This window comes from Podarcis vaucheri (genome assembly GCF_965113315.1).
Source record: "Podarcis vaucheri genome assembly, chromosome: 2".
NCBI classification, from domain to species: Eukaryota; Metazoa; Chordata; class Lepidosauria; order Squamata; family Lacertidae; genus Podarcis; species Podarcis vaucheri.
Genome location: NC_138760.1, coordinates 94,483,100 through 94,506,670, shown reverse-complemented (window position 1 = coordinate 94,506,670; position 23,571 = coordinate 94,483,100). Strand labels below are relative to the sequence as shown.

Genomic DNA, 23,571 nt, shown 5'->3' with positions numbered 1-23,571 from the left:
CATTTTGCTCCTCCCTAGGCTTTATAGGGCAGTGCAGAATGCTAGCAGTATGGTGTTCTAACCCAGAAATATAGTTAAGGTCTCTCCTCCTCAATCACTGCCATTCTGTACTGACCTAAAAAGCCCAGGCTGCAATCTTCTTAGGAGCTAGCATGTGTAATGGCCTGGGATTCGGACTCAGAGGCTGAACCTGAGGAATCCCAGCCTGCACAGGATGGGTCCTCACCTGTGCTGGATCCTCAGGTGCAGGCACCAGCTGAGTCTGCTTTGGCTCCTGAGGTGATGGAGGACCCATTGCCTGCAGGCGCTGCACTCTCAGCCCCATCAGGGGAAGAGGAGGTTGCCTCTGGGCCTGGTAACCCTCCAGCCTCCCCTGAGCTGCAGAGGCTCAGGGCAGAGAGGCGGAGGGAACTAAGTTCCCGCAGGAGGAGTGTTCGCCTCCAGGCCAGGAGAGGCGAGTCACCTGTGGACCGGGGCCACCCTATGCCTCGGGGCAGATAAAAGCCAGCCAGCCCCAGTCCCAGGTTGCAGGAGCAACATTTGTTGGTAGCCAGTTCCTGCCTGCACCCTGTCCTGCCGGAGCTCCTGACCTCACCCGACTCCCTGCCTTGGACCCAGCTTCAGCTTTGACGGATTGCCTTCAGACTGGACTCGGACCTCGCTTCACGGTTAACCCACAGGACCAGCACAGCATGTCTGCATGGGACATAGTATAGTTTAGCATGATATGCTAATGTGGCTCAATTGCCTTGAAGTAGAATTTAGGAGTCCCTTGACCTGCTTTTTAAAAATGCATGCAACATAGCAAAAAAATGTCATTCTTTGCAGAGTTATGCCTGCGATCCAGATCATAGCTAATAAACAGGAAGCCTCATCCTTTTTTGTGGTAGCAATTGTATTCCCTAGTGTCAACACAGTTCTTCCTTTGATGAAAGAAAATTCCACACTGTTTTAGAAACTGATAAATAAGCACAAGCTCAGATATTCTTTTCTCCTGCAACAAATGCATGAGGCAATCAATAATATCCAGCTAAATTTATTCTAGTCTCCCAGCTCTTTCCCCTGATTACAATCTTTCCGCTAACCCTCTTATTTGCATATTTTATTTTATTTCTTTACAAAGCTCTGTAGCTTTGCCATCACAGAATCTTCCAATAAGTTGCCAGATATGCTTTTAACATTCTGTAATAAAGGCATTTATTAGGTATGTCAGATAGCATAAAGTAATATTTGAAGCAGTAGAATTCAAAGCATGAAACTCGTTTTAATGTAAAGTTGTTATGTTAACTCCAGCATCTCGATTTTCAGCTGTTTTTTCACTGTGTTTCTTGGCTTTCTGAAAGGTCAACAGGGCAGTAGTTAATATAAAAAGCTATGTTAATGTAAAATGATTTTCAAGGCTCTACCTGTTAAAAGAGCAAGTAATATATGAATGAAGGTAGACATGAGAAGCTATATATATATATATATATTGTCCCCATACATAAAGTGTTAACTCTATGGGATCAATAGCAGTAAAGCGGGTAGAGAACGCTTCAGCAAAATAACAACAACAACAACAACTCTGAAATCTGTTCTTAGTTATGGGGGTTTCCCCAACCCACTGGGGCAGATATAGACAAGCACATAGGAAGTCTTGTTGCATTAATGGGTGACTTCACTGATAGAACACTTTGTCTTTTAGCAGGAGTGCTACCCTACAGGGATGCCAACAGGATTTCCTGAGCCTTATGCTTTGTTTAGATTGGGTCTCCTACACCACCACCACTTCCAATCTGAAACATAAAAATAGGTTTGTTTTCCACTGTGATGGATAACAGCTGGAGTTCATTCTGCCACAAAGATTACAAGTCCCATACATTCAAAATATGATTAAATCATGACATGGGTTTGAAAATGCACAAGATTTACAAATGAAAAACATGGTGGCCTTCTAGTTATTCTGAATGCAGAGTCCTCCTATCTAAGCATATTTACTTGGAAGCACTTGTTTAAGAGGAATATTCTCTAGTAACTATTTAGGATTGTTGGTGTGCAACCAGATCCTAAGCATAATTTACTCAAACAAGTTCTGTTTGTTCCCATGTAGATGTGCATTTGTGTGCAGCCTTAATTTCTGATGACTTGGGCTAGAAACAGAACTGAGGTACCGTATTTATCAAGTAGATTGAAAGGAACCTACAGCTTGTACAAAAGCAGGGAATGCATTGAGTTGCCTTTGCAGCTGATGTCATTGTTTTATCACTGCATGGACTGATGTAGTTAGGGGAGGATATTCAAAATGTGTTATACGGGGTATATTATTATTATTATTATTATTATTATTATTATTATTATTATTATTATTATTAAAGTTGATCTCCAAATACCTTGTGGAGTGAATTTGGGTAAAAACCCTGGTTCCTTGAATGAGGAGATGTTACCTTTATTGCCTTCAACAAGTATGTCTTCCAGAAGCTTCTCCAGTATTGGGCCATAGTCTTTGTACTGATCTTCTGAGATTTTCATGCCAATTTCAAAGGGAACAGTGAACTAAGGAAAGTTGCAGGACGTTAAGGTTTATTACTACTATTTATTATTACCATATACCCGCACAACTCAGGGTGGTTCACAACATAAAAACACAATGTAAAATCATTCCAGACTATTACACTTCGTAGGCAATATTTACAGAACTAAAGACTTGTTTTCTATATCCGCTTTCAAAGCCTAAAATAGCCAAAGAACTAGTTGGCCTCAGAAAAACCAGGCAAGAGCATTCATATCCAAATTACAAAGTGCCCAGCAGGTAGCTTGGTCGTTAACCATTTTTCAGAATCTGTGTGTACAAATGATTTCCATGAAGGACTGGCCCAAAACATTTTGCTGCCTGAGGCAGGGGACAAAATGAAAAGATGACTGGACTGACAACTGAATCTTATTTCAACACTAATGAAGGGATAACATCCTCCACTGAACCTCTGTCTTTCAACAGAAAGGGTTCAGGGGTTATGAAGAACAGCCATGGGAGCGCTGCTGTGCCCCGTCAGCACCTGCTGCCTGTGGCAGTTGCCTCACTTTGCCTAATGGGAGGACTGGACCTACTTCTAGAAGAAAGGGCCTAGTTTCCATTATTTATAATTTGGAGCTTTGTGGTCAATATGGAAGGGTTAAGAACTGTGTGGGAAGCTGCCACATAAGAGATTCCATTTCAGAAACCAGTCTGAAACAATTTTTAAGGACAACCTCATCTGCAGTGCACAAGTCATTTCTGCAGACATAGCGCCTTACTCCTTCATGACTTCGTTGTGTTTCTGGTGCAAGAGAGACTAGAAATCCCTATTTTACCTGTGGTGGCCCTGCGATACTGTCACAACGTTCTTGGAACAGGCATTTGACACTATCCTGGACATTGTATGACAAGACTGTATAGACAGACCAGACCCTGCTCTATTTCGTCAGTATATACAGAGAGCTACAGAAATAGTTTATCCATGTCACAAGGACATTATTTTGTTTCAGACACAGCAAGAATGCAAAGCAGCCAGTTATCAGCAAAGCTTATCCGACTCTTCTGTTCGTACCTTCTTCTCTCAAGGTTATTGGAAAACCTAAATACCAAATTAGGTGGTAAAGAATGTCCCGTTTTCATACACAGAGCGTAGTTTTTGGGTCCTGTCCTTCATTATCTCATTCTTGTTGCAAATAAGAATCCTGTTCAGTGGCTAGATACTAAATACTAAAAAGACTTCAGTTACAACCCCTAGCTGCCTTGTAAGCAAATGAAAAATAAAAGTTTTAAAAGTGAGTAGAAAGAGGCAAGAGATCCGAGACCCAACATAAAAGATTCAAGGTTCGGGCCCTTTGGGTTACCCATACTGTAATCATATCCCTGTGCATGGGGTTATCTGTATATGCACTGATCTCTGGCTGGAGTATGATTTTGGGCAGTGGCTATTTGTACATGAAAATGCTTAATGCTATGTCTTAAATTATGGGGTTCCCCCCTTTTGTTATGATACTATGTACATCAGTAACACGTTTTAGGAGGAGGGGAAATCTTTTACTCTTAATTTGCTTGGTACAAGTTGATTTGGGGCAGCAGGGGTAGGGAGTAGCAGACCCTCCATGTCCCTATTTTCCAGGGACCATCCCAGTATCTGATTTGAGCTCACTTTTCCTTAGGATGTCCCTATTTTCACTGGAGAAATGTTGGAGGGTATGGAGTTATCTGACCCCCAAGCTATCTGAGGGCAATCCTGTACAGGGAAGGTTTTTTATGTTTAATGTTTTATTATGGTTTTATATATGTTGGAAGCTGGTCAGAGTGGCTGGGGAAACCCAGTAAGATGTGTGGAGGATAAATAGTAAAATTACCATTATGAATGGGACGTCCCTATTTTTATTGGAGAAATGTTGGAGGGTATGGAGTAGTTACCTTTATTTCTATTTCATTGCTGTCTCTCTCAGTCTCACTTCCATGAACATCCAAAAATGTTTCTGCATCTCGGCGATGGAACTTTGTTGTAGGTTTTGGGGAGACTTTTCGCTGCTAAAAACAAATCACATGCAAACCCAATAGGCAAATGATTAACTGTCCAGGATGAAACACCTTTTGATAAAGTATCAGTGTGGGGACGTAGCGATGTGTTCAGCATTTACCTGAGTTTTTGGTTGTTCAGGACTTAAAAAACTGGAACCGGCTGTGGTGGTCTCTGTCCAGAGAGAACAGATAAGAAGCATTCCTACCACAATGTTTCTGATAAACATGGTTGTCTTTAAAAGATGCCTGTGATTCAAGCTGTATCGACCTGCAACACAAAGAAAAGTGGTGCATTCTCAAATAAACTATTCGTTTTAAACTCAATAGGCGAATCACATGAACTGCTAAAGTTTTAATTAGTCCATCATTTAATAAAATTTGGCACATAGAGCCAGGATCCCCATACATTAATAAACTTGGTATATGATGTTTTTAACAATGTAAAACAATGCTAAGCAAGAGGTAGAAAAATGTCTTACCCAATACTTCCTGCACGTATGAATTAATGGAGAGCAGTGTTGAAAGCCTTTAAATAGTCATCAGTAATGTTTGCTTTGTGTACATAATACCTTTCAGTCCAAGTAGTATTAGGCATTCCTTGGAAACACATTTCAATTAAGTTAAACAGTAAACGTAAGGAAATGCATTTGATGCATTAGCTTCAAGAATCTAATGCTTTTGGGGGGAAATCTGTTTGATTTGTCTAAGAATTTTTATATTGCAAGGGTAAAATCATAAGATACAGCTGGCACAAATACACACACGCACACGCATATATACATATACACATGTTTTTTTCTGGGGGCATGCATACCCCTAAACATTTTGTGAATCCCAGTTTGAACTATAAAATCACTATAGTGATTTTCTTGAGTCAAAATGAGAGTACAGTGGTACCTCTGGTTAAGAACTTAATTCGTTCCAGAGGTCCATTCTTAACCTGAAACTGTTCTTAACCTGAAGCACCACTTTAGCTAATGGGGCTTCCTGCTGCCGCCACGCCTCTGGCGTGCAATTTCTGTTCTCATCCTGAAGCAAAGTTCTTAACCCAAGGTACTATTTCTGGGCTAGCAGAGTCTGTAACCTGAAGCGTCTGTAACCCGAGGTACCACTGTACCCCTAAACAATTTTTAAGAAAAAAGCAGTGTGTGTGTGTGTGTGTGAGAGAGAGAGAGAGAGAGAGAGAGAGAGAGAGAGAGAGAATGAGAATTCCTGGGTGGCAAGCTCCAAGTTTGAGACAAGTACTATTCTTTGGTCAGAGAATCCCAGTGCAGATTTTAAAGCCACAAAACAAAACGTGGAAATATAGGCAGTTAGACCTTTAAAATATGCCCCTCTGAGTTCCAAAATGTCCCCTCACAACTAAGTCTCCCTCTCACCCCAGCATAGTAAAAGACCACACATTTGGCAAGTTTAAAAACTATCCAAAGATCAGATTCAGAAAAGTTTCACAGGCAATAAAACTCGCTTGGTTGCAAAGTGGTAAAAGTTCCTAAATGATTGATATAAGAGCACCAGAATGGCTGGTGAGAGCCATGCAGTTGAGCTGCAGAAACCTACTCAAACCTCTTCACATGCTGAGCTTCTCAGGTAGACTGGGGAGATACAATAGGCTTGATTACCTATTTCCTCCCAAGGTAAGAGAAGTGATATAGCTAAGCCTGGCATGACAGCTCACTCTGGTATTAACCTTTAAATGCATTAATTAGATTTTAGCAGGTTAGTTATATGAGACTCGTTACCCCACAGATACCCTCATAAATAGAAAGTTCCACACAGAAATACAATGCAAATTAATTCCTCACTCTTGTGCTCCCAATGCCCTTCTTCCTGAACCTGCAGCACTGGTTGATGGCTTCTGAAAATCCAGTTTTGGGGAAATAGGCTAGAGATCCTCTGAGATCATTATCTGTTGAGCCAGAGCAAGCCTTAGTCTGGTTCCTTCTCATTTCTCCCTGCCTCCCCTTCCTGCTGCTCCTTTTGTGCATTGCTCTTCAACAGGTGAGCCAGGACCCACTTCACAATGGGACCCAAGGCTGTTCACAACAGTCAGCAGCACTAACACTATACAAATATATGGTCTGATTAAGAATTGGGTTCCCAAATGCAAAGTTTGGGTTGAAGGTGGATCTCAAGTCTGAAAAAGTTGGAGACTACAGTACTTCACTAGAGTGGTGGGTGGGATGGGAAGGGGTTGTGCCATGTTGATCTAGTGGCAATCAATATAATTCTCATTATCATGGTGTGTAGGAGTGTAGTGTACACTTTTTTCCTGCTGGTTCTTACCTCCCAAATCTTAAATGGTATGAGGCCAGGTTATTTGAAAGCACCACCTCTTCCCATAGAATCCCGCCTGTCCATTAAGGCCTTGCATCCAATCTCATTCAGAGCTACAGCTGCATGTGCCATGAGGCTGGCATCACATCCACACCATGCATCTAAAGTACAGTACACTTTATACCACTTTAAGGCACAACTTGCCTCAAAGAATCCTGGGAACTGTAGTTTGTTAACAAAGGAATATCTACAACATATTTAGCTATAGGACAAAAATATACCGTATTTTTTGCTCTATAAGACTCACCAGACCACAAGACGCACCTAGTTTTTGGAGGAGGAAAACAAGAAAAAAAATGTTCTGAATCTCAGAAGCCAGAACAGCAAGAGGGATCGCTGCGCAGTGAAAGCAGCAATCCCTCTTGCTGTTCTGGCTTCTGGGATAGCTGCACAGCCTGCATTCGCTCCATAGGATGCACACACATTTCCCCTTACTTTTTTAGGAGGGAAAAAGTGAGTCTTACAGAGCAAAAAATACGGTAAATAATTTTTTTAGCTAGATAACATGTTTTTTTGATTCTGTGGGAAACTTAAAATTCTACATATTCCTCTTTCGTTTCCCTGTTTGTGTGATAGTTTCAATATGGTTAAATTGATCCAAACTACTCAAAAAGCACTTATTGGCTTTTCCCAGTTACTTCTTATAGTTTGGCTGTGATCCTAAGCTTACTTGTTGGAAGTAAATTCTTTTGAACTGAAGGATAAGTAGGATTGTAAATCATGGTACCAACAGAAGGCAATAAAACATTTTCCATGCAGCAGAATGCTCTAGTAAAGACCCTTAATGTACCCAATATATTACCTAGCAAATTGCCTATTATGTTCCACAGCACCATAGGCATTTTTTAAAAAATTGAATATTAGGGTACAACCACAACACTGGCAAATATGCCTCCCTCTTTAGGGAGGGAAGTTTGTACTTTCCCCAGCTTGGTAGATTTCTCCATTCCATTTTTCACACCTTTAAAAAAAAAAGAGACATATGGCTTGGGTGATGAGATTCTGAGCTAGTGATGGAAACTGTAGGCAGAAAGGTAACAAGTAAACCTGACCTTTTGTGAAGGTTTTGCTATTAAAACAAAGCATTCGCTTTGGGCTGGGTTTCAGGGGCAAGAGGGCAACATTTATCAGCTGAAAGCATTTCTCTTTGCTACGGCACTGACATAATAGCTTGATCTATAAATGTTCTCGGAAATACTGGCCTTATATTTATCCCCCCAGTGAAACAGAATGTAACAGTTGTTAAGTGTTTAAGCCAACATCTATAAAGGGAAAAAACTACTCAAATCTGAGATACGTACAAATAATGCTAATAGCAAAATTAGCAGCGGCTTTGGCATTCCCTTTCCGGGGCCCCCCACTGAGCCAGCGCTTTGGTGATCTTGCACCAGCCAGTGAAGGTCATCTGAATTTAGACAGGCCAGTCTGCCAGGGTGGTTTACTGTATTTTGCTGTTGCTGATCTTATCTGCTCTTGCTTTTATCAATGGCTTTGTGGCTTGATTTGCTTTTATATTGTTTTAATATAATTGTAGCCAGCTTGGGTACGTAGGGCATTATGAGGGATGTAAAGTGGTCAAAACTATTTTGATATGATTCTTGATCAATCTACACCCCTGCATCCCTGTTCCATTCCTCTCTTCCTCACATGTCACTTACACAGCAGTACACAGCAGTTGCTTCGCCAGGCAGGCATCCTGGGCCATAAAGATAGTGGGCAAGTTTCTTTGATGTATATTAATCTTAGGGCCTGGAAATAGTTTCACAGGAAGGTGATAAAGATGCCTATCTCCTTGCCATCCTTCCATCCTCTCTTGTTTACTCCTGTTTGTGATCTCAGGAGTTTCTCTAGTCCTCTTTTATTTACTCTCAGATTATGCATGCATGCTCAGAGTAGTAGTCTTTGTAGTTAAAAGAATTTCTTTTGATCGGACTTTCTCCCCACGTGGGTTTGTGGAAATGCTCAGAAGAAATCTGATTGATTCTTACGAACACTCTGTAAAAAGTTCTTTTGTGAATAAAAACTACCTGGCCAAGGGGCTGCAGACACGGACAAGCACAGAGAGACACAATTATACGCACCCTTCCCAGAGTCTTGCTGGTTCAAGCCTCTGTGTGTATTCTTATTAATCAGAGTTCAATCCTTCCTTTACTTTGTGAACGCAACAGTCACAGCCAAGGTGAGATTTGAACAAGGTACTTCTCTGCTCCCAACTCAAGCAATTTATATACCGCTCAATTACTATCTTCTCTAAGTGGTGTACAAATAATACACAATAAGGTTAAAAATCAGTGAAAACTATTAGCATCAGAATTCAGTTAAAGTGCCTGCTGGAATAAAAGGCTTCAGTAGGCATTAGATATTCAAAAAGGGAAGGGGCCTATTTGTCACAGCTGGAATGGAGTTCCATAAAAATAGACCCACATGAATGCACAGTTGCTGGTGGATATAAGCCAGGCTTCCTCAACCTCAGCCCTCCAGATGTTTTTGGCCTACAACTCCCATAATCCCTAGCTAGCAGGACCAGTGGTCAGGGATGATGGGAATTGTAGTCTCAAAAAACATCTGGAGGGCCAAAGTTGAGGAAGCCTGATATAAGCCATGGGTAGGCAGACTAAGGCCCGGGGGCCAGATCCGGCCTAATTGCCTTCTAAATCCAGCCCGTGGACGGTCCGGGATTTAGCGTGTATTTGCATGAGTAGAATGTGTCCTTTTATTTTAAATGTATCTTTGAGTTATTTGTGGGGCCTGTCTGGTGTTTTTACATGAGTAGAATGTGTGTTTTTATTTAAAATGCATCTCTGGGTTATTTGTGGGGCATAGGAATTTGTTCTTTTTTTCCCCTTCTTCAAAATATAGTCCCCCCCCAAGGTCTGAGGGACAGTGGACCAGCCCCCTGCCGAAAAAGTTTGCTGACCCCTGATATAAGCCATGCATCCTTGTCATGGGGGACTACTAACAGTGACTCCCCTGAAGACCTCAGTGATCAGACAGGGTTATAATGAATCAGACAGTCCTTAAGGTATCCTGAACCGAAGTTGTCAAGGGCCTTGTAAATTAACACAAGAGCCCTGAACCAGGCCTGGTATGCAGCCAGTGCAAGCTTTTGAGCGCCTCAGTTATGTGCCTGTCCCCGTCAGCAATCTATCCATAGCTTTTTGCACCAGGTAGAGCCTCCATACTACCGTACTTTTCCATCTATAAGACACCCCCATGTATAAGACACCCCCTATTTTGGGGGACTCAAATTTAAGAAAATGGGGGGGAGATGGCACACAGTTGTTGAGCTTTTTTGGGGGGGATTGCTGAAAATCGCTCACCCGCACACATCTCAAGATCCACCTCCTGTCTGTCCCATCACCAGTAGAAGCTGTCAATCGCCCGCCCAACTGACGGAGCGTTGGCCAATCAACACCACCCATTGACACAGCAACCAATAACACACACAATAGCTACTGACAGCCGCAGCAGCAACCAAGCAAATGTCCACCCTATGCACTACTCATGTATAAGATGACCCCCACTTTTTAGCATGATTTTTAAAGAAAAAAACACCATAGTCTTATACACAGAAAAGTACGGTAGTTCAACCTTGTGCTGGCACAGGAAATTCACTCCTACAGCGGACAGGCAGAAACTCACCCAGTGTTTAAATTTGTTGCTTCAGGTCCTACCCTCTGGAGCATCAGAAAAAAATGGCTCAAACATCTGTATGATAGATTATCATATCACATCTGAATAATCTCTTCTATGGTGAAAAGTTGAAGGAGTTGGAGGAGTTGCTCTCCAGACTCCTCACCTTCATTTGGCTTCCTTCTCTGTACACATTCCAGACTGTTGATACCCTTCTAAAACTCCAGACACATTACTGCACATGATATCTGACCGAAGCAGAATAGGAGACTGAAAAGAACTAGCCTGCTTGAAAGACAATAGACTTAAGAAATGATCGCTGTCCTCATATCTGGCTCTTCAAACTTTTGACTTGGTCAGATTTTACTGCTGCCCCATCTCCTTCCCTGTCACACAGGCAGATTTTGCTCTTCTTAAGCTCTTGCTGTTTTCACTCTACTTGTGTATGAAGTACCAGTAACCCTTTGGACAAAAGGAAAGGCAAGCTTTGGACCAATAACTTGATGATACATATTTACGGGGGGGGGGGGGGGGATATATAAAATAACCTCTGTAAAAAAGTAGCCTTCTTTCCAAACAGTTGAGATTGTTTTGATCAGACTTTATTTAGTTTTTCTTTTAAACAAAAAGAGGTACACAAAGTGGCTTAGAGTTTATTAGCTTGATAATATTTTGGAGGTCAATTTCACAAGTACTTGCAACCAATAGAAGGGCAAACTGTAGAACAAAAGCAACTTTGAATTTCTGGTAATCCTTCTCCATGTTTAAATGGCAGTCTCCATCTCTCTTGCTTAAGTTCAAATTCTGTATTAGGTATCTGATGCAGAGTTTCTTTCTTTTTATTGAAAGAGAAAACATTACCAGGCTTTAAATGATAAGAAGACTGTAGTAAGCAAAACAAGTCATTCTGAAAGAGATATTGATCCATAGAAACTTTTCATCTCCTCCTAATGGAGAGGAGTTAATGGAAGGCTTCTCAAGAGTTTCCCAGCAAATTAATGAAGAAAATGAAGTGATGCTTAAAAGAAAAAATCTGACTGCAACTGAGCAATACCTTTTGATGTACAGTTTGCCTTGAATTTTACCAAGTGTCAATTAAGGCAAAATGCTATGGTATGTATAGCTTTCCTGAAACGTTAGCTTTGCTTGTGCCAGATCAAATAAATTTGGTTTAATAAGAAAAGTAGTAAAAATCATGTCTATTTCCTTGCATTGATAATTTGGGATTGATGTTAACCCATTTGTCACTGTTCATTCTGTTGCCCTTCTGTAATAGCAGATACTGCTCCCTGGCCCTTATTAACATCGCTGATGCATGCCCACTGTCCATCTACAGATTCTTTCCATAAAGTTACCTGTAAAAGATCAGAATAAGAGTGTTTAGTTCTTGACCAGGTTTTAGAATCCACTGCACCTGGCAACATGAGTTTATTCTGAAAATTTCCCCTTGCCAATAGTTGCCAATCATTCCATATTTGAGGCAGCACAGCATTCCCACTCCAAACAGATTCAATTAAATTCACACAAGACAAGCTAATATTTAAATTTACGTTCTTCCAACATTGCTAAAGTCAATACAACTTAGTGAAAATATGGTTAACTGATGTCTGTTTTTAACTTTTAAACAAGTTATTAAACTTCTAGAAAAAGTAGATCCCACCCCCACTGCTAGAACCTTGGAAGATATAGGCCTGGTTTAGATATGATGATCTTGGTATAGTAAGCCTTATCTTAGTAAATCAAGAACAAACCTTGGGTTTGTGCACTCTCCTCCTCTGTTTCTCACATTGAAGTGCAAGACTTGCAGCCTTTTGTTAATTTAGTTTCCCTATATATCCAAATTGGGGAACTGGTTTATTCTCTGACTACAAATAAGGATCAGAACTGAAATATTTGGACCTCATGAGCATAAGAACTAGTTAGATTAATACCTGCATATGGCCATGTGATTGAAAGTATAAGAATAAAATGCTTTACACTCACTTTATTATCTCCTCCAGACACTGCAAGAATATTTGCAGTAATGGACCAGCTAACATGCCAGACTACGTCATTGAACTTGTGTAGCAATTTTGGTGACCATGAATTTCCAGAGGGATCATCACACATCCAGATAAAAACTCTGCCATCCTAGAAAAACAACAAGCAAAGCTGTAAGGACAAGGGCAAGCTCACATTCAGCACTAAATACAGCAAGGCCTCCTTATCAAGGGCATCTTATTTTCAGAACCACTCAGGCAGCATCCCAAAGGCATGTGGCTGCACCATTTAGAAGCCCGTAATTGTTGGCCCATAAAAATACTGTATACATTTCCAACAAGCAAGTTTACAGAATATAGCATATTGACACAGGTCAGAGGTGAGAAACTTGTAGTATAATAATATATAGAGGGTACAATTCCCATCATTCCTGACCGTTGGCCCTACTGGCAGGGGTTGGTGGGAGTTGGTGTCAAACAACATCTGGAGAGCAAAGTTCCCCATCCCTGGATAGGTTTTACCTGGATTATATTGCTTCAAGCTTTAAGTGTGCCATTGTACAACTGAACATGGGAGGCTTACTTTTACTATTTTTACTATTACACTGGATGCTCGGGATGCGAATGTGTTGTGTGTGGGAGGCACGCACGGGTTGCTATTTGACGCTTCTGCGCATGTGCGACTGCCGAAACCCGGAAGTAAACCGTTCCGGTACTTCCAGGTTTTGGCACGTCCGTAACCTGAAAAAACGCAACCTGAAGCGTCTGTAACCCGAGGCATGACTGTATTAAATAAATATCACTGAAAACATATACTGTATATTTACATGGTACATCAAATATGCATCCCCAAATCTGAAGACTATGTGGTACAGCGCAGAAAGGACTGTGCCACAATGAATTTCTGCAAGCTTGAATCAGTTATCTGTTGCGGAGCTACCCAAACTAGCCTGATGGATGTATATGCCTTGTCAGTAGTGTACTGATAAATCAGCAACTGCACTTTTAGATTATGAATTTTTTAGATCAGTGAGACATACATCTTTTGCTAGATGAAATAAAGTGAAAGTAAAATATATGTTTTTTTAAAAAAGTCAGTTGGATCCAGAATCTTTCCAGTTGGTGTAGGGCCTGAGATCTAGTGGAGACTCCTGGAGGAGGAAGGATTGGGGAAGTGATTTTTGCTGATCTCCCCTTCTTCCTGAAGCCCTCTGCACCATTTCCCACACTACCTTGGGTTAAGAACTTAATTCTTTCTGGAGGTCCGTTCTAAAGCAGAAACTGTTCTTAACCTGAGGTTCCACTTTAGCTAATGGGGCCTCCCATTAGCTGCGCCACTGCCACACGATTTCTGTTTTCATCCTGAGGTAAAGTTCTTAACCTGAGATACTATTTCTGGGTTAGCGGTGTCTGTAACCCGAAGCGTCTGTAACCCGAGGTACCACTGTACTCTGATTTTGGGGAGATACAGGGGAAGGGAAGAATTGGTCAAAACCACCTCTCTCTCTCCCCCAACCCTATCTTCCAAATAACTTTCTATTAGCCAAATTTCACTTATGGAAACCCTGGATCCAACCACAGCTTCTATAAGCAGAGGGTGGCGGTCTCAGGGGCTTTTTTTGCCTATAGTAGTTATAGTAGTTATGTGAAAAGTAACTGTATATAATTTACTCCATTCAATCTCTACCTGTGAGCAGCTGGCAATAGTACTTGTTGGCAAGCCTATGGAGGGGGCCCAGGCTACATCTCTGACCCAGTCACTGTGAGCTTCAAGTTTTTGTTCTTCTTTCCACTGGCCATCTTCTTCTCTGGCAGGATTCGAGGGAGAAAGGTGCAAATGTAGAAAGAGCAAAACAAAACATATTCTCATCGTATTTCCCATGCAGAAGCTTAGCGTTGTAATACTGGCTGCCAGTTATCTGGGCCCAATTTAAAGTGTTGGTTTTAACCTATAATGCCTTAAACGGCTCAGGACCACAATAACTCAAGGACTGCCTCTCTCCATATGAACCTGCTCAGACCCTGAGATCATCCTCTGAGGCCCTTTTTCATGTGCTTCCTTCCATGAGAGGACTGGAGGGTGGCAATATGAAAACAAGCCCCTTTTACAGTGACTCCCTGTTTGTGGAATGCTCTCCCCAGGGATGTTCGGCTTGCGCATTCATTATACACCTTTAGGCACCAGGTAAAAACGTTTTTCTTCAAGCAGGCCTTTGGCTGATTGACATCCCATGTCCTTTTAAATGTATCATGCGATGGGGGGGGTTCTTGGTTTGTTTTCGTTCTTATATTTAATTACGTATTTTGTGCTCTTTATATAGTAATTTTATGTTGTGAAATGCCGAGATCTACGGATGACTATATACATTTAAATAATAACAGTAAAAACAATAAAAAGCTAACCTTCCACAAAACAAGAGCAAAAAACTAAAGCTGGGACAGCCATTCTGTCAAAGCAACACTACAACACTACAAATAACGGGCTGATCCTATACCCAAGATACATAAAGGAGAAGAATTTAATAAAGCCTTGTTCCAACAACCCACTTCAATGATAACCTAAGGGTTTTGCAGGACTTTCTGTTTTAAACAGCAGCTTCCCATGCCATAGTTGAAGCTACCTGTGAATATGGAGGTAATTTTTTGTAAGCCTCTTCAGAACACAGCTTCTGTTTGAAACTCCAGATAAAGCCATTTGGGCTCCAAGACATGGAAGTGCAAGCACAGATGCACACATTGGAATGAAAGTGAGCGAGGTTAGAGTCAGAAATAAAGCCTTTTAAGCAATTTTAATACCTTGGAAGGAGTGTGGGTGGGGGGAGGTTGAAAAGAGGAAATACAAAGAAAGGTCTGTCATATAGGAAGACTTTAGGTAAATTTGTCAGGACAACTTACTTCCAAATCTTGATAAGGTTATCACAGCCGCCTGATGCAAAACGCTTAATGTAGTTTGGTTTTTGGCTTGATGGCGGTTCTATAAGGCTTCCTGGTACAACTGCAGGGGCCCAGCTAACAGCATTGCAGCCAATCTATGCAAGAACACAAATTTATGCAGTTTCTTCCTATTTGTAGCCAAAGCAAGCATCCAAATATTTCTTAACACAACTAACATAATGACAGGATACTTGCTGAAGTAGCACACTAAGCATACCATTTATCATGCTATTCTGAATAGTTTCACGTTAAACAGAACAGTATAATTATGTCGAGAAATGAAGGCCCTGAGTCAATGCCAACTTTTTCATCTTATTTGTTTGGACGTATGAAATTGCCTTTCACTGCCAGACGATCTAGACAGCTACTGCCTATTGTACTAGCACCAGCATTCTGCTTTTTATTTTATTTTAAGGCAGACATATTTTCCAGTCCTGTTACCAGGATTTTCTTAAGTGGAAACACCAGCAACTGAACTTTGGACTTCCACGTATGCAGTCTAACCACTGGGGTATGGGTCTTCCCATATGTAAACATATTAACTATGTTTTTGGACATCTGACATTTCATCAAAGTGGCTTTTCGTTTTAACTTCAGTTCAGTACTACAGAGTAGCAAAACTTTCTGCAATAAAATTGTGATTATTATATATTGATTTACATGCAACTTAATGTCAAAACTGGTTTCTATGCAGTTTACAATGAATAAAATTGTTGCACCGACATTAAAATAAACATCCATATCTGAAATGCACAATAAAAGAATCCCATTAAAATTACTCACTGTATGTGCATTGCTGATTTTTTTCACTTCCCATGTTCCATCACCACTGCAGCTTAGCAGAGAGATGGCCCCATCAGAGCTGCCGCAAGCCAGGATCAATCCAAAGTCTTGTGGAGCCCAACATACGGAATTCACTGCCAGAAAACACAAAAATTGGTTGAGTTATTTATAAAGGCTACTTAAAAGTGGAGGGGAATTTATGTGTACCTTGACCTTAATGGATTTGTCAGCAATGACTGAGGCAATCAGAGAAGCCTAGGCTTGTTAAGTGGATTAAAAGTCTGTCACATTATGCTTAAAGCTTTTGTTTTTAAATAGCAACTAAGTTTTAGGAATTTTAGATAGTACCAAGGTAGATTTCTCTGTGACTGCACTTAAGACAGTACATAGTTTATTGATCCTAGTAATGCTTTACCAAAATTAATATAATGTAATTTCTGGAAATGGGGTTGATAGCAGACAGTTGCATTGTAATAACAGAAAAACACCACAGATGTGGGGTTTTTTTATGTTGCATTCCAGGACTAAGAGCCTTTCAAACTGGCTCACAATCAGAATAATAACAAAATGCAATAAAATGCCATTACCATTCCAGTCGGTATGGTTTTGTTTCCTAAATAAATTTTACTTTCACTGTCCGTGAAGTTCGGTCTTTAATAGAGCATTACACAGAAAAGGACAACGGACATGCAACAGAAGCTCAGCAAGCTCAATTAAGGAAGACTAAACAAAGATCTGGGACCAGCATGATTGCATGAAGTCTCTAATCAATGCATGAAAATTATAACTGAAGCAACAAAGTACAGTCGTACCTTGGAAGTCAAACGGAATCCATTCTGGAAGTCCGTTTGACTTCCAAAACGTTTTAAAACCAAAACGTGGCTTCCAATTGGCTGCAGGAAGCTTCCAAAAGAATGTTTGAAAACCCGAACAGTCACTTCCAGGTTTCGATCGGGAGCCAAAACGTTCGAGAACTAGGCTGTTCAACTTCCAATTTACGACTGCACTCAGCTAGCTAGCAGGAAGAACAGCCAGTACCTGAAGAATCGTGCCCTGTGTATTCATGTGCCTTTTCCCAGGTCCCATTCTCCTCCTTCCAGATAATAACCTTCCTGTCATAGGAACAGGAAGCCAGGATGTTTCCATACATGGGATGAGCCCAGGCAACCTGCCAAACAGGGCCTTCGTGTCTACAAAAAAACAGAAGGAAACGAAGGGGGGGGGGAATATTACTGAACCAAGACTTTATTATCAAGAGCATTTACAAGCCATTCAGTGTCATGGAAATATTTTCAGTTATGGATACATATTACCACTAAAATATCAAAATTATATTTTGTAGTCAGAAATTCAGTATCTTTCCATTTATTTTTATTTTTAAAATTTCAGAGTATGTACCTATTAGTATACCTTTTATAGGGAAATATATGGAATTTTCAGTTACAAAAATAGTCACTGTCTGGGAAACAGGACAAGTGATTTGCTGGAAAAATCAGCCAAATTAACAATAAATTCCACGGAATCTTTTTCATCTTTTAAAATCCCTTTCATCTAATTCTTCTAAAATAAATATTTCAGCTCTCTAGTTCCTCAACCAAGGGTAGTACTCATTATGCCCAATGCCTTTTACTACAGCTCTTCTGGTGTTCATTCTTTCACTCTTCCCTCTGCCCCACCACTATCCTGATGATTGTATGCTGAAATCTCTCTCTCCCCCCCCCCCCGAAAATTAGGGATGGGGAACATGAAGCCTGACAGTTGTGTGTAGTCCTTAGATTAATTTTGTACAGTCCTTGGTCTAATTTCATGGGGGAGAGAAGATTTTTCATTTGATCTGGCAAGAAGTGCTGGCAAGGAGAGGAAAAATGGGGGGGGGGGAGGCTGAAATTGGTAGAGTGATGGAAGGAGGGGGAGAAAGCCCCCTGTGAGAGTGATCTGTCCCTCCTTCCTAGCAGTGTGCTGGGCACAGTAGGACAGAGAGGGAGAGGAAAGGGGTGTCAGAAAAAGGAGTTTGTGTTGGCATGCAGTCCCAATAGATACCCCCAAAGAAATGCAACCCTTGAAAGAAAAAGGTTTTCCCTCCCTCAGACTGCGGTAATTGACAATTGCAAAATAAGAGACGTGTAAGTAATTCTGAGGCTTATTTTAGCCAATCATAAATGATACACTTTCGAAGAAGTGTTTTGCTAAACAGCTTTGAAGGAAGACATTATCAAGCAAATTGAAAATTGCGTATGTAAACAAAGCACATTAAGTTTTCACCACTCTGCCCCCAAAGCCATTAATTGTACCCCTAAGCAGAAGCTGAAAATGGGGAAATTGTCATAGGATTATGTTGTCTTTAATTGACTCACCCTCTTAAGTCTGCTATGAGAATTTGCCCTCCATTCCTTACATCAAATATTTTCACTGATCTGTCTGAGGAACAAGTTGCCAACCGCATGCCATAATAATCCATCTGAGCATCATGCTGGGAAGTAATAAAGAAGTTTTCACGATCATCTATAAATTCTGGATTGATTGATTAATTAATACAACTGGTTCTAAAATCTCAAAAGCAACAAATCCAAATGTGTAAAATGCTGAATATCACAGTGCAGTACGATGAAAAAGTGTGATCACACAGCATTTTCCTGGAAAACCCAAATGCAGCCAATATTGTACCCAGATTGAGATAGTGATGACTATCAGGCAAAACGGGGCTAGAGTCTCAAGAAGGCAGAAATTGCCCTGACCACCTCAGCTTCTAGTGGGAATAGGTAAAATTTAAGGATGGAGAGTATAAAGTAGTTTAGAATTATTGGGAAGGTCATGTTAACTTTATGCCACAATATTATCTGCTATTTTGATACAACATGGCTAAGCTGCAATAATATAGAATAGAACCTGCACCAAATAGTCAACTAAATTAATGGTAGGAGCAGGATTGGAAAGCTACTTACTACTCACTCAGAAAGTATCCATTATTTACCCTGGATAAAGCTTGTAGCAAGATGGCTATTAACAGCTTTTCACACCAGATGTACACAACACTAAGTCCTGACTGACACAAATGGGAATTATGACAGAGCACAGTTCTGGAAGAAATTGCAATGCAGATAATGCCGATGGGTTGTGCCTTCCTCTGTTGCATTTTACCTACTCAGCCATATAGCTCCTACTGCTATAATTTATTTATTTTTTTAAAAAAGCATTTTCTGCTCATTATCACCGTTTCCAAAAACCATAACGCATAAAAAGCATTGTATCACCCTCCTCTATATACAACAAAATGCTGGTTCTATTAAAAAGGTCACTAAGCAAGACTTTTCCTAAACATAAAATCCAAAGGGAACTTACCCACAGCATGCTCAACTCTCTCCCTGGATTAAAGCTTGCGATTTCACTTTGTCCCTACCATTCCCACCACTGCTTCCAAGCTCATCTCACAACTGAAATAGGTGGTCCCATTAAGACAATTGCTTAGGACAAACGTTCTGTCATTTACGTCATTCTTTTAAAATAAAGTTAATCATTACGATTTCTTTCTTTTTTGAGGGGATATTTTTTTTTTTTTAAAAAAAAGCAAATACTTACGATCATGTCCTCATGAGAAGTGTCCACTGTATTAATTACAGACACCTAGTAGGAAAATATACAGCAAGACATTTTAAAATAAATAATAGAGTCCGACCCTAGAGTTTCACTCAATGATTAAAACATGCCATCATCTTTTGCTTCACATTTTTAAGTAAGGTTTGACTGCATTGTTTAATGGGTGTCCAAAAAGTTGAAATTGATTTAACCCTCAGGTGACTTTGCAGCATCGCCATGCGTACAATCACTTTCTGAACTCAGCAACCTGTGGAACTTCATTGACATCATACTGAGATCAGTAGAGGTAGAATGTGACATAGCAAGTTAAAACTTGCACTTCTGAAAGCTTCCTGCTGCACTGTAAATATATATATATATAACAACATAAGATGAACCCCGCTAGATCAGTCTAAAGGCCTATCTAATCCAGTTTTCAGTTCTTGCAGTGGCCTGTGAGACACCTATGCTGTAATATTCCCACAAGGAGGACATGAGCTCAATTGAATTTCCACCAAGATTCTCTGCAACCAATTCAGAGACAAATTGTCTCCGATACTAGAGATTAAATAACTGCCATGACTAGTAAACCCTAATAGCTTTATCCACCACATATTTATAGCACTGGGCTCCATTCACCCCAGCACTACCAACTTTATCTTTTCTTCTTTTTGCAGCCAGGGGTGGGGGGGGCAGAAAATTGGAGGGGAGAGCTGGATCAGGCCCCACATTTGGGGTAAGTCTCCTGACTTAGATTATTTAAAGGGGAATTAGGCAAAAGCATGGACCATAGATCCTTTAGCAGCTGTTGAATATGGCAGTTAAATGGAACCTCCAGGAAATACGTCTGTTAATGTGGGAGCAGGGGTGCGCGCTAAGCACTACTGCCTTCATGTCCTGGCTGTGGGCTTCCTGTTGGAGACAAGATACCAGACCCTTTGGAGCTGACCCAGACCTTGGGTAGGCTTTGTTCTTAACAGGCACCTTATGCTTTTAAAGCGGCGCAGCTACTGCGAAAATAAACACACGCAAACAAGAAAAGCCAATCCTTCGCCGATGTAAAACCGTGTGTGTGTGTTTATGTGTCATGTTCACTGACCCCCCTCCTATGGGAAATCAGGGGTGTAACAAGTACATGAGGATGTCCCTGTTGGGTAATAGGTGGCCTGCTCAGGAGATGGGGCTCAGCCCGCGAGTGGGCGGCGACGCTTTCCCCCGAGCCTGCCCCCCAATCAATAATAATAATAATAATAATAATAATAATAATATTTTATACCCTGCCCATCTGGCTGGGTTTCCCTAGCCACTCTGGGCGGCTCCCAGCAAAAATATTAAAATACAATAATTCATCAAATATTAAAAGCTTTCCTAAAAGCCACGTGTGGTGGGTGGCGGCGGTGGGCACCCTTCGCAGGCTTGACATCCCTTGGGAAAAGGCGTGCGAGGATACCCCGTTACTAGGGGCAACCCCACGTCCCGGACCAGGGAAGCGCGTCCTCCCCACCCCCGCCCAGGGCACCCTCACCCCCTGGGCAAGCCGCGCCGGGGGCTAGCAAGGCCGGGCCCGAAGGGCTCAGCGCGGGAAGCGGGCGACGGCCCCTCTTTATCCCTCTCGGAGCGCCCCCTCACCATGGTGACGGCCGGGGCGGAGGGGAGTCTCCAGCTGCACCAGCCGCTCTCAGCCGCTCTCAGACGTGGCAAACCGCCGCCGAGACGCGCGTCCCACGACGAAGGCCTCTCGGCCGGGGGAAAAACGGCCTTCCTGCTGAGCGCGCAAAGGTTCCGCTTGCCGCTCGTTCCGCCCTCCTTCCCCATCGGCTCCTCACGGGCGGAGGCCGCTCTCCGTTGGCGCCGCCCCCGGCCCTTGGCACTCCGTTCTCTCCGTTAATTCAGCCACTGGCACCTGCGGGTCTTTGGGGAGCCCCCAGTTCAAATTCCACCTCAGCCCTCCCCCCCCCATGCTGCTTCAGGTTCTTCTCGCTCAGCTCCCGTTCCAACTTTTGTAAAATTAAGAATTGTTTCCTCGTGCTCTCACGCCGCCTTTCCCCCCCCCCACAAAGCAAATTACACTGGCATTGTTCCTCTCTCCCGCCCAACTCCCTGCGATTTCCCTACGAGGTAGAGCAAGGGTGACTTACTCAAAGTGAGCACAGTGGCTGGAAACAACATTTGAGCCTCCCACCTATAAATACACTTCCCTGGCTCCCAAGGGCAATCGTGACTTGCCTCATAACTGCTGCTAAGAAGCTAAAAATGGGCTATGCATTTGTATATTGGAGTAAATGTATGCAAGAGAAGCTGAAATTGCTTTCTTCTTCACAGCAGGAGATGTAGGATACAACCTCTGTGCCTGAATGAACTTATTTCAAGAATGAGAAAATGAGGCAAATAGCACTGAAAGAATTTTAGGACTTTTTGGCAATAGAAAAACTCAAATCTCTGGGTCTGGATGGCATCCACTGGAGATTGCTGATCTTTTTGCCAGAATATATATAGCAGGGGAATCTGAGAGATTACCAGTCGATTAGTTTAATATATGTTGTGAGAAAACTGGTGGAGAGTATTGTTAAAGATGTAACTACCAAGCATAGAATAACAAGTGCTCCAGAAGTAGAATCCGCATGGGTAAGTCCTGCCTCACAAAACTTTCAGAAAGTTGTTTGACAGTGTCAACAAGCATATAGATAGGGATGATCCTATCAACATGGTGTACTTACTTTCAAAAAGCTTTTGATAAAGTACCTCACCAAAGACTCTTCAGAATAAGAGAACTTGTGTTCAGATGACTGTCTGTAAACAGTCTTTTCATATTTTTTCCAAATTCATATTATATATTGCTTCCCATAGAAATGTAAATTTATTCCTACAAAATACTAAACTTATACTGAACAGTTTTGTGTACTAAATAAAAAAATTCCTTCCAGTAGCACCTTAAAGACCAACTAAGTTAGTTCTTGGTATGAGCTTTCGTGTGCATGCACACTTCTTCAGATACACAGTTTTGTGTACTGTAAGCTGTATCGTATGCAGAAAGTTGAGCCCACAAATCAGCAAACAAGTAGCAGCTACTTAATGTTCATTTCAAAGAGTAGAGTGGTTTATTTGTTTGCAATCATTAAATATTTTCAGTTTGTAACCTGCAATGAGAACGTTTTGAAAGCACTGGAAAAGCATGTTCTCTGGGCAGGGGTATGTACAGTATTTGACGCCAGGTAAGTAGATTCTAGATCCAAGTTAAATCAGTCACAGAGCTAGTGTAAGCTGCCACTAGAAAATCAGTTTGTGGCTATTGGTCTTACATGCACTTACTTGTGAGTAAGTCCCATTGCACTCAGAGAGACTTCTGAGTATATACACACATAGGATTGTGCTAAGGTACTTCCTCTGCCATGGATGCATTATGTGGCCTTGGGAAATTCACTGTTCCTCATCTGTACAACAGAAATAAAAATGGCTTACCAAGAAAGGTTATGGGGGAGGGCAAGAGGACCCAGCAATACTTTCCCATTGAAATCCCTGTTTGAAGCAGAGTTCTGCTACAAAAGCTAGTTTGTTTCAGTAGGTTTAGCTATGCCAAATTTTTCAGGGGATTGGTTTGTAAGTAATTTATAAATAAACCGCTTCCATAGAAACATAGGAAGCTGCCATACACCGAGTCAGGCCATTAGTTCATCTGGATTAGTATTGTTGACACTGCCTGGAAGCGACTCTTCAGGGTTTCAGGTAGGAAACATATCCAGCCCTGCCTGGAGATGCTGAGGACTTGGGACCTCCTGCATGCCAAAGCAGATGCCCTATCATGAAGCTGCA

General features: G+C 41.5%; 2 protein-coding genes across 5 annotated transcripts; both read right to left on the bottom strand.

Moving 5' to 3' along the window:
• Positions 1 to 1,180: 1,180 nt before the first annotated feature.
• Positions 1,181 to 6,975, bottom strand: GHRL (ghrelin and obestatin prepropeptide). Of its 3 annotated transcripts, none has more exons than XM_082210893.1 (5): positions 6,809 to 6,975; positions 4,642 to 4,790; positions 4,418 to 4,531; positions 2,424 to 2,532; positions 1,181 to 1,336 (listed from the first exon to the last, which is right to left on the bottom strand). In XM_082210893.1, the coding sequence occupies exons 2-5, from the start codon at positions 4,747 to 4,749 to the stop codon at positions 1,317 to 1,319; spliced, it is 351 nt and encodes a 116-aa protein (XP_082067019.1). In that variant the 5' UTR covers positions 4,750 to 4,790; positions 6,809 to 6,975; the 3' UTR covers positions 1,181 to 1,316. The 3 variants fall into 3 exon arrangements, with proteins under 3 accessions (XP_082067019.1, XP_082067018.1, XP_082067020.1); XM_082210892.1 differs by lacking the exon at positions 6,809 to 6,975 and adding an exon at positions 5,002 to 5,098; XM_082210894.1 differs by lacking the exon at positions 6,809 to 6,975 and adding an exon at positions 5,002 to 5,098 and having other exon boundaries at positions 4,418 to 4,528.
• Positions 6,976 to 11,078: 4,103 nt separating this feature from the next.
• SEC13 (SEC13 homolog, nuclear pore and COPII coat complex component) lies at positions 11,079 to 21,591 on the bottom strand. 2 transcript variants are annotated; one of them, XM_082212200.1, is made up of 9 exons: positions 21,391 to 21,591; positions 19,765 to 19,809; positions 18,543 to 18,658; positions 17,227 to 17,378; positions 16,189 to 16,322; positions 15,367 to 15,500; positions 14,159 to 14,279; positions 12,476 to 12,622; positions 11,079 to 11,847 (listed from the first exon to the last, which is right to left on the bottom strand). In XM_082212200.1, the coding sequence occupies exons 1-9, from the start codon at positions 21,574 to 21,576 to the stop codon at positions 11,737 to 11,739; spliced, it is 1,146 nt and encodes a 381-aa protein (XP_082068326.1). In that variant the 5' UTR covers positions 21,577 to 21,591; the 3' UTR covers positions 11,079 to 11,736. The 2 variants fall into 2 exon arrangements, with proteins under 2 accessions (XP_082068326.1, XP_082068327.1); XM_082212201.1 differs by lacking the exon at positions 21,391 to 21,591 and adding an exon at positions 21,038 to 21,061.
• Positions 21,592 to 23,571: the final 1,980 nt, after the last annotated feature.

Bases quoted from the DNA above. Each gene is read 5' to 3' on its own strand.
- GHRL (XM_082210893.1), bottom strand. From the start codon at position 4,749: ATGTTTATCAGAAACATTGTGGTAGGAATGCTTCTTATCTGTTCTCTC. The intron at 4,532-4,641 runs GTAAATGCTGAA...ATTTGTTTTTAG, and splicing joins CTGAACAACCAAAAACTCAG to CAGCGAAAAGTCTCCCCAAA. The intron at 2,533-4,417 runs GTAACTACTCCA...AACTTTCCTTAG, and splicing joins GCAATGAAATAGAAATAAAG to TTCACTGTTCCCTTTGAAAT.
- SEC13 (XM_082212200.1), bottom strand. From the start codon at position 21,576: ATGGGGAAGGAGGGCGGAACGAGCGGCAAGCGGAACCTTTGCGCGCTC. The intron at 17,379-18,542 runs GTGAGTCAATTA...GTTTTTTTGTAG, and splicing joins CTCATAGCAGACTTAAGAGG to ACACGAAGGCCCTGTTTGGC. The intron at 16,323-17,226 runs GTACTGGCTGTT...GTTTTCTGGCAG, and splicing joins CACAGGGCACGATTCTTCAG to TGAATTCCGTATGTTGGGCT.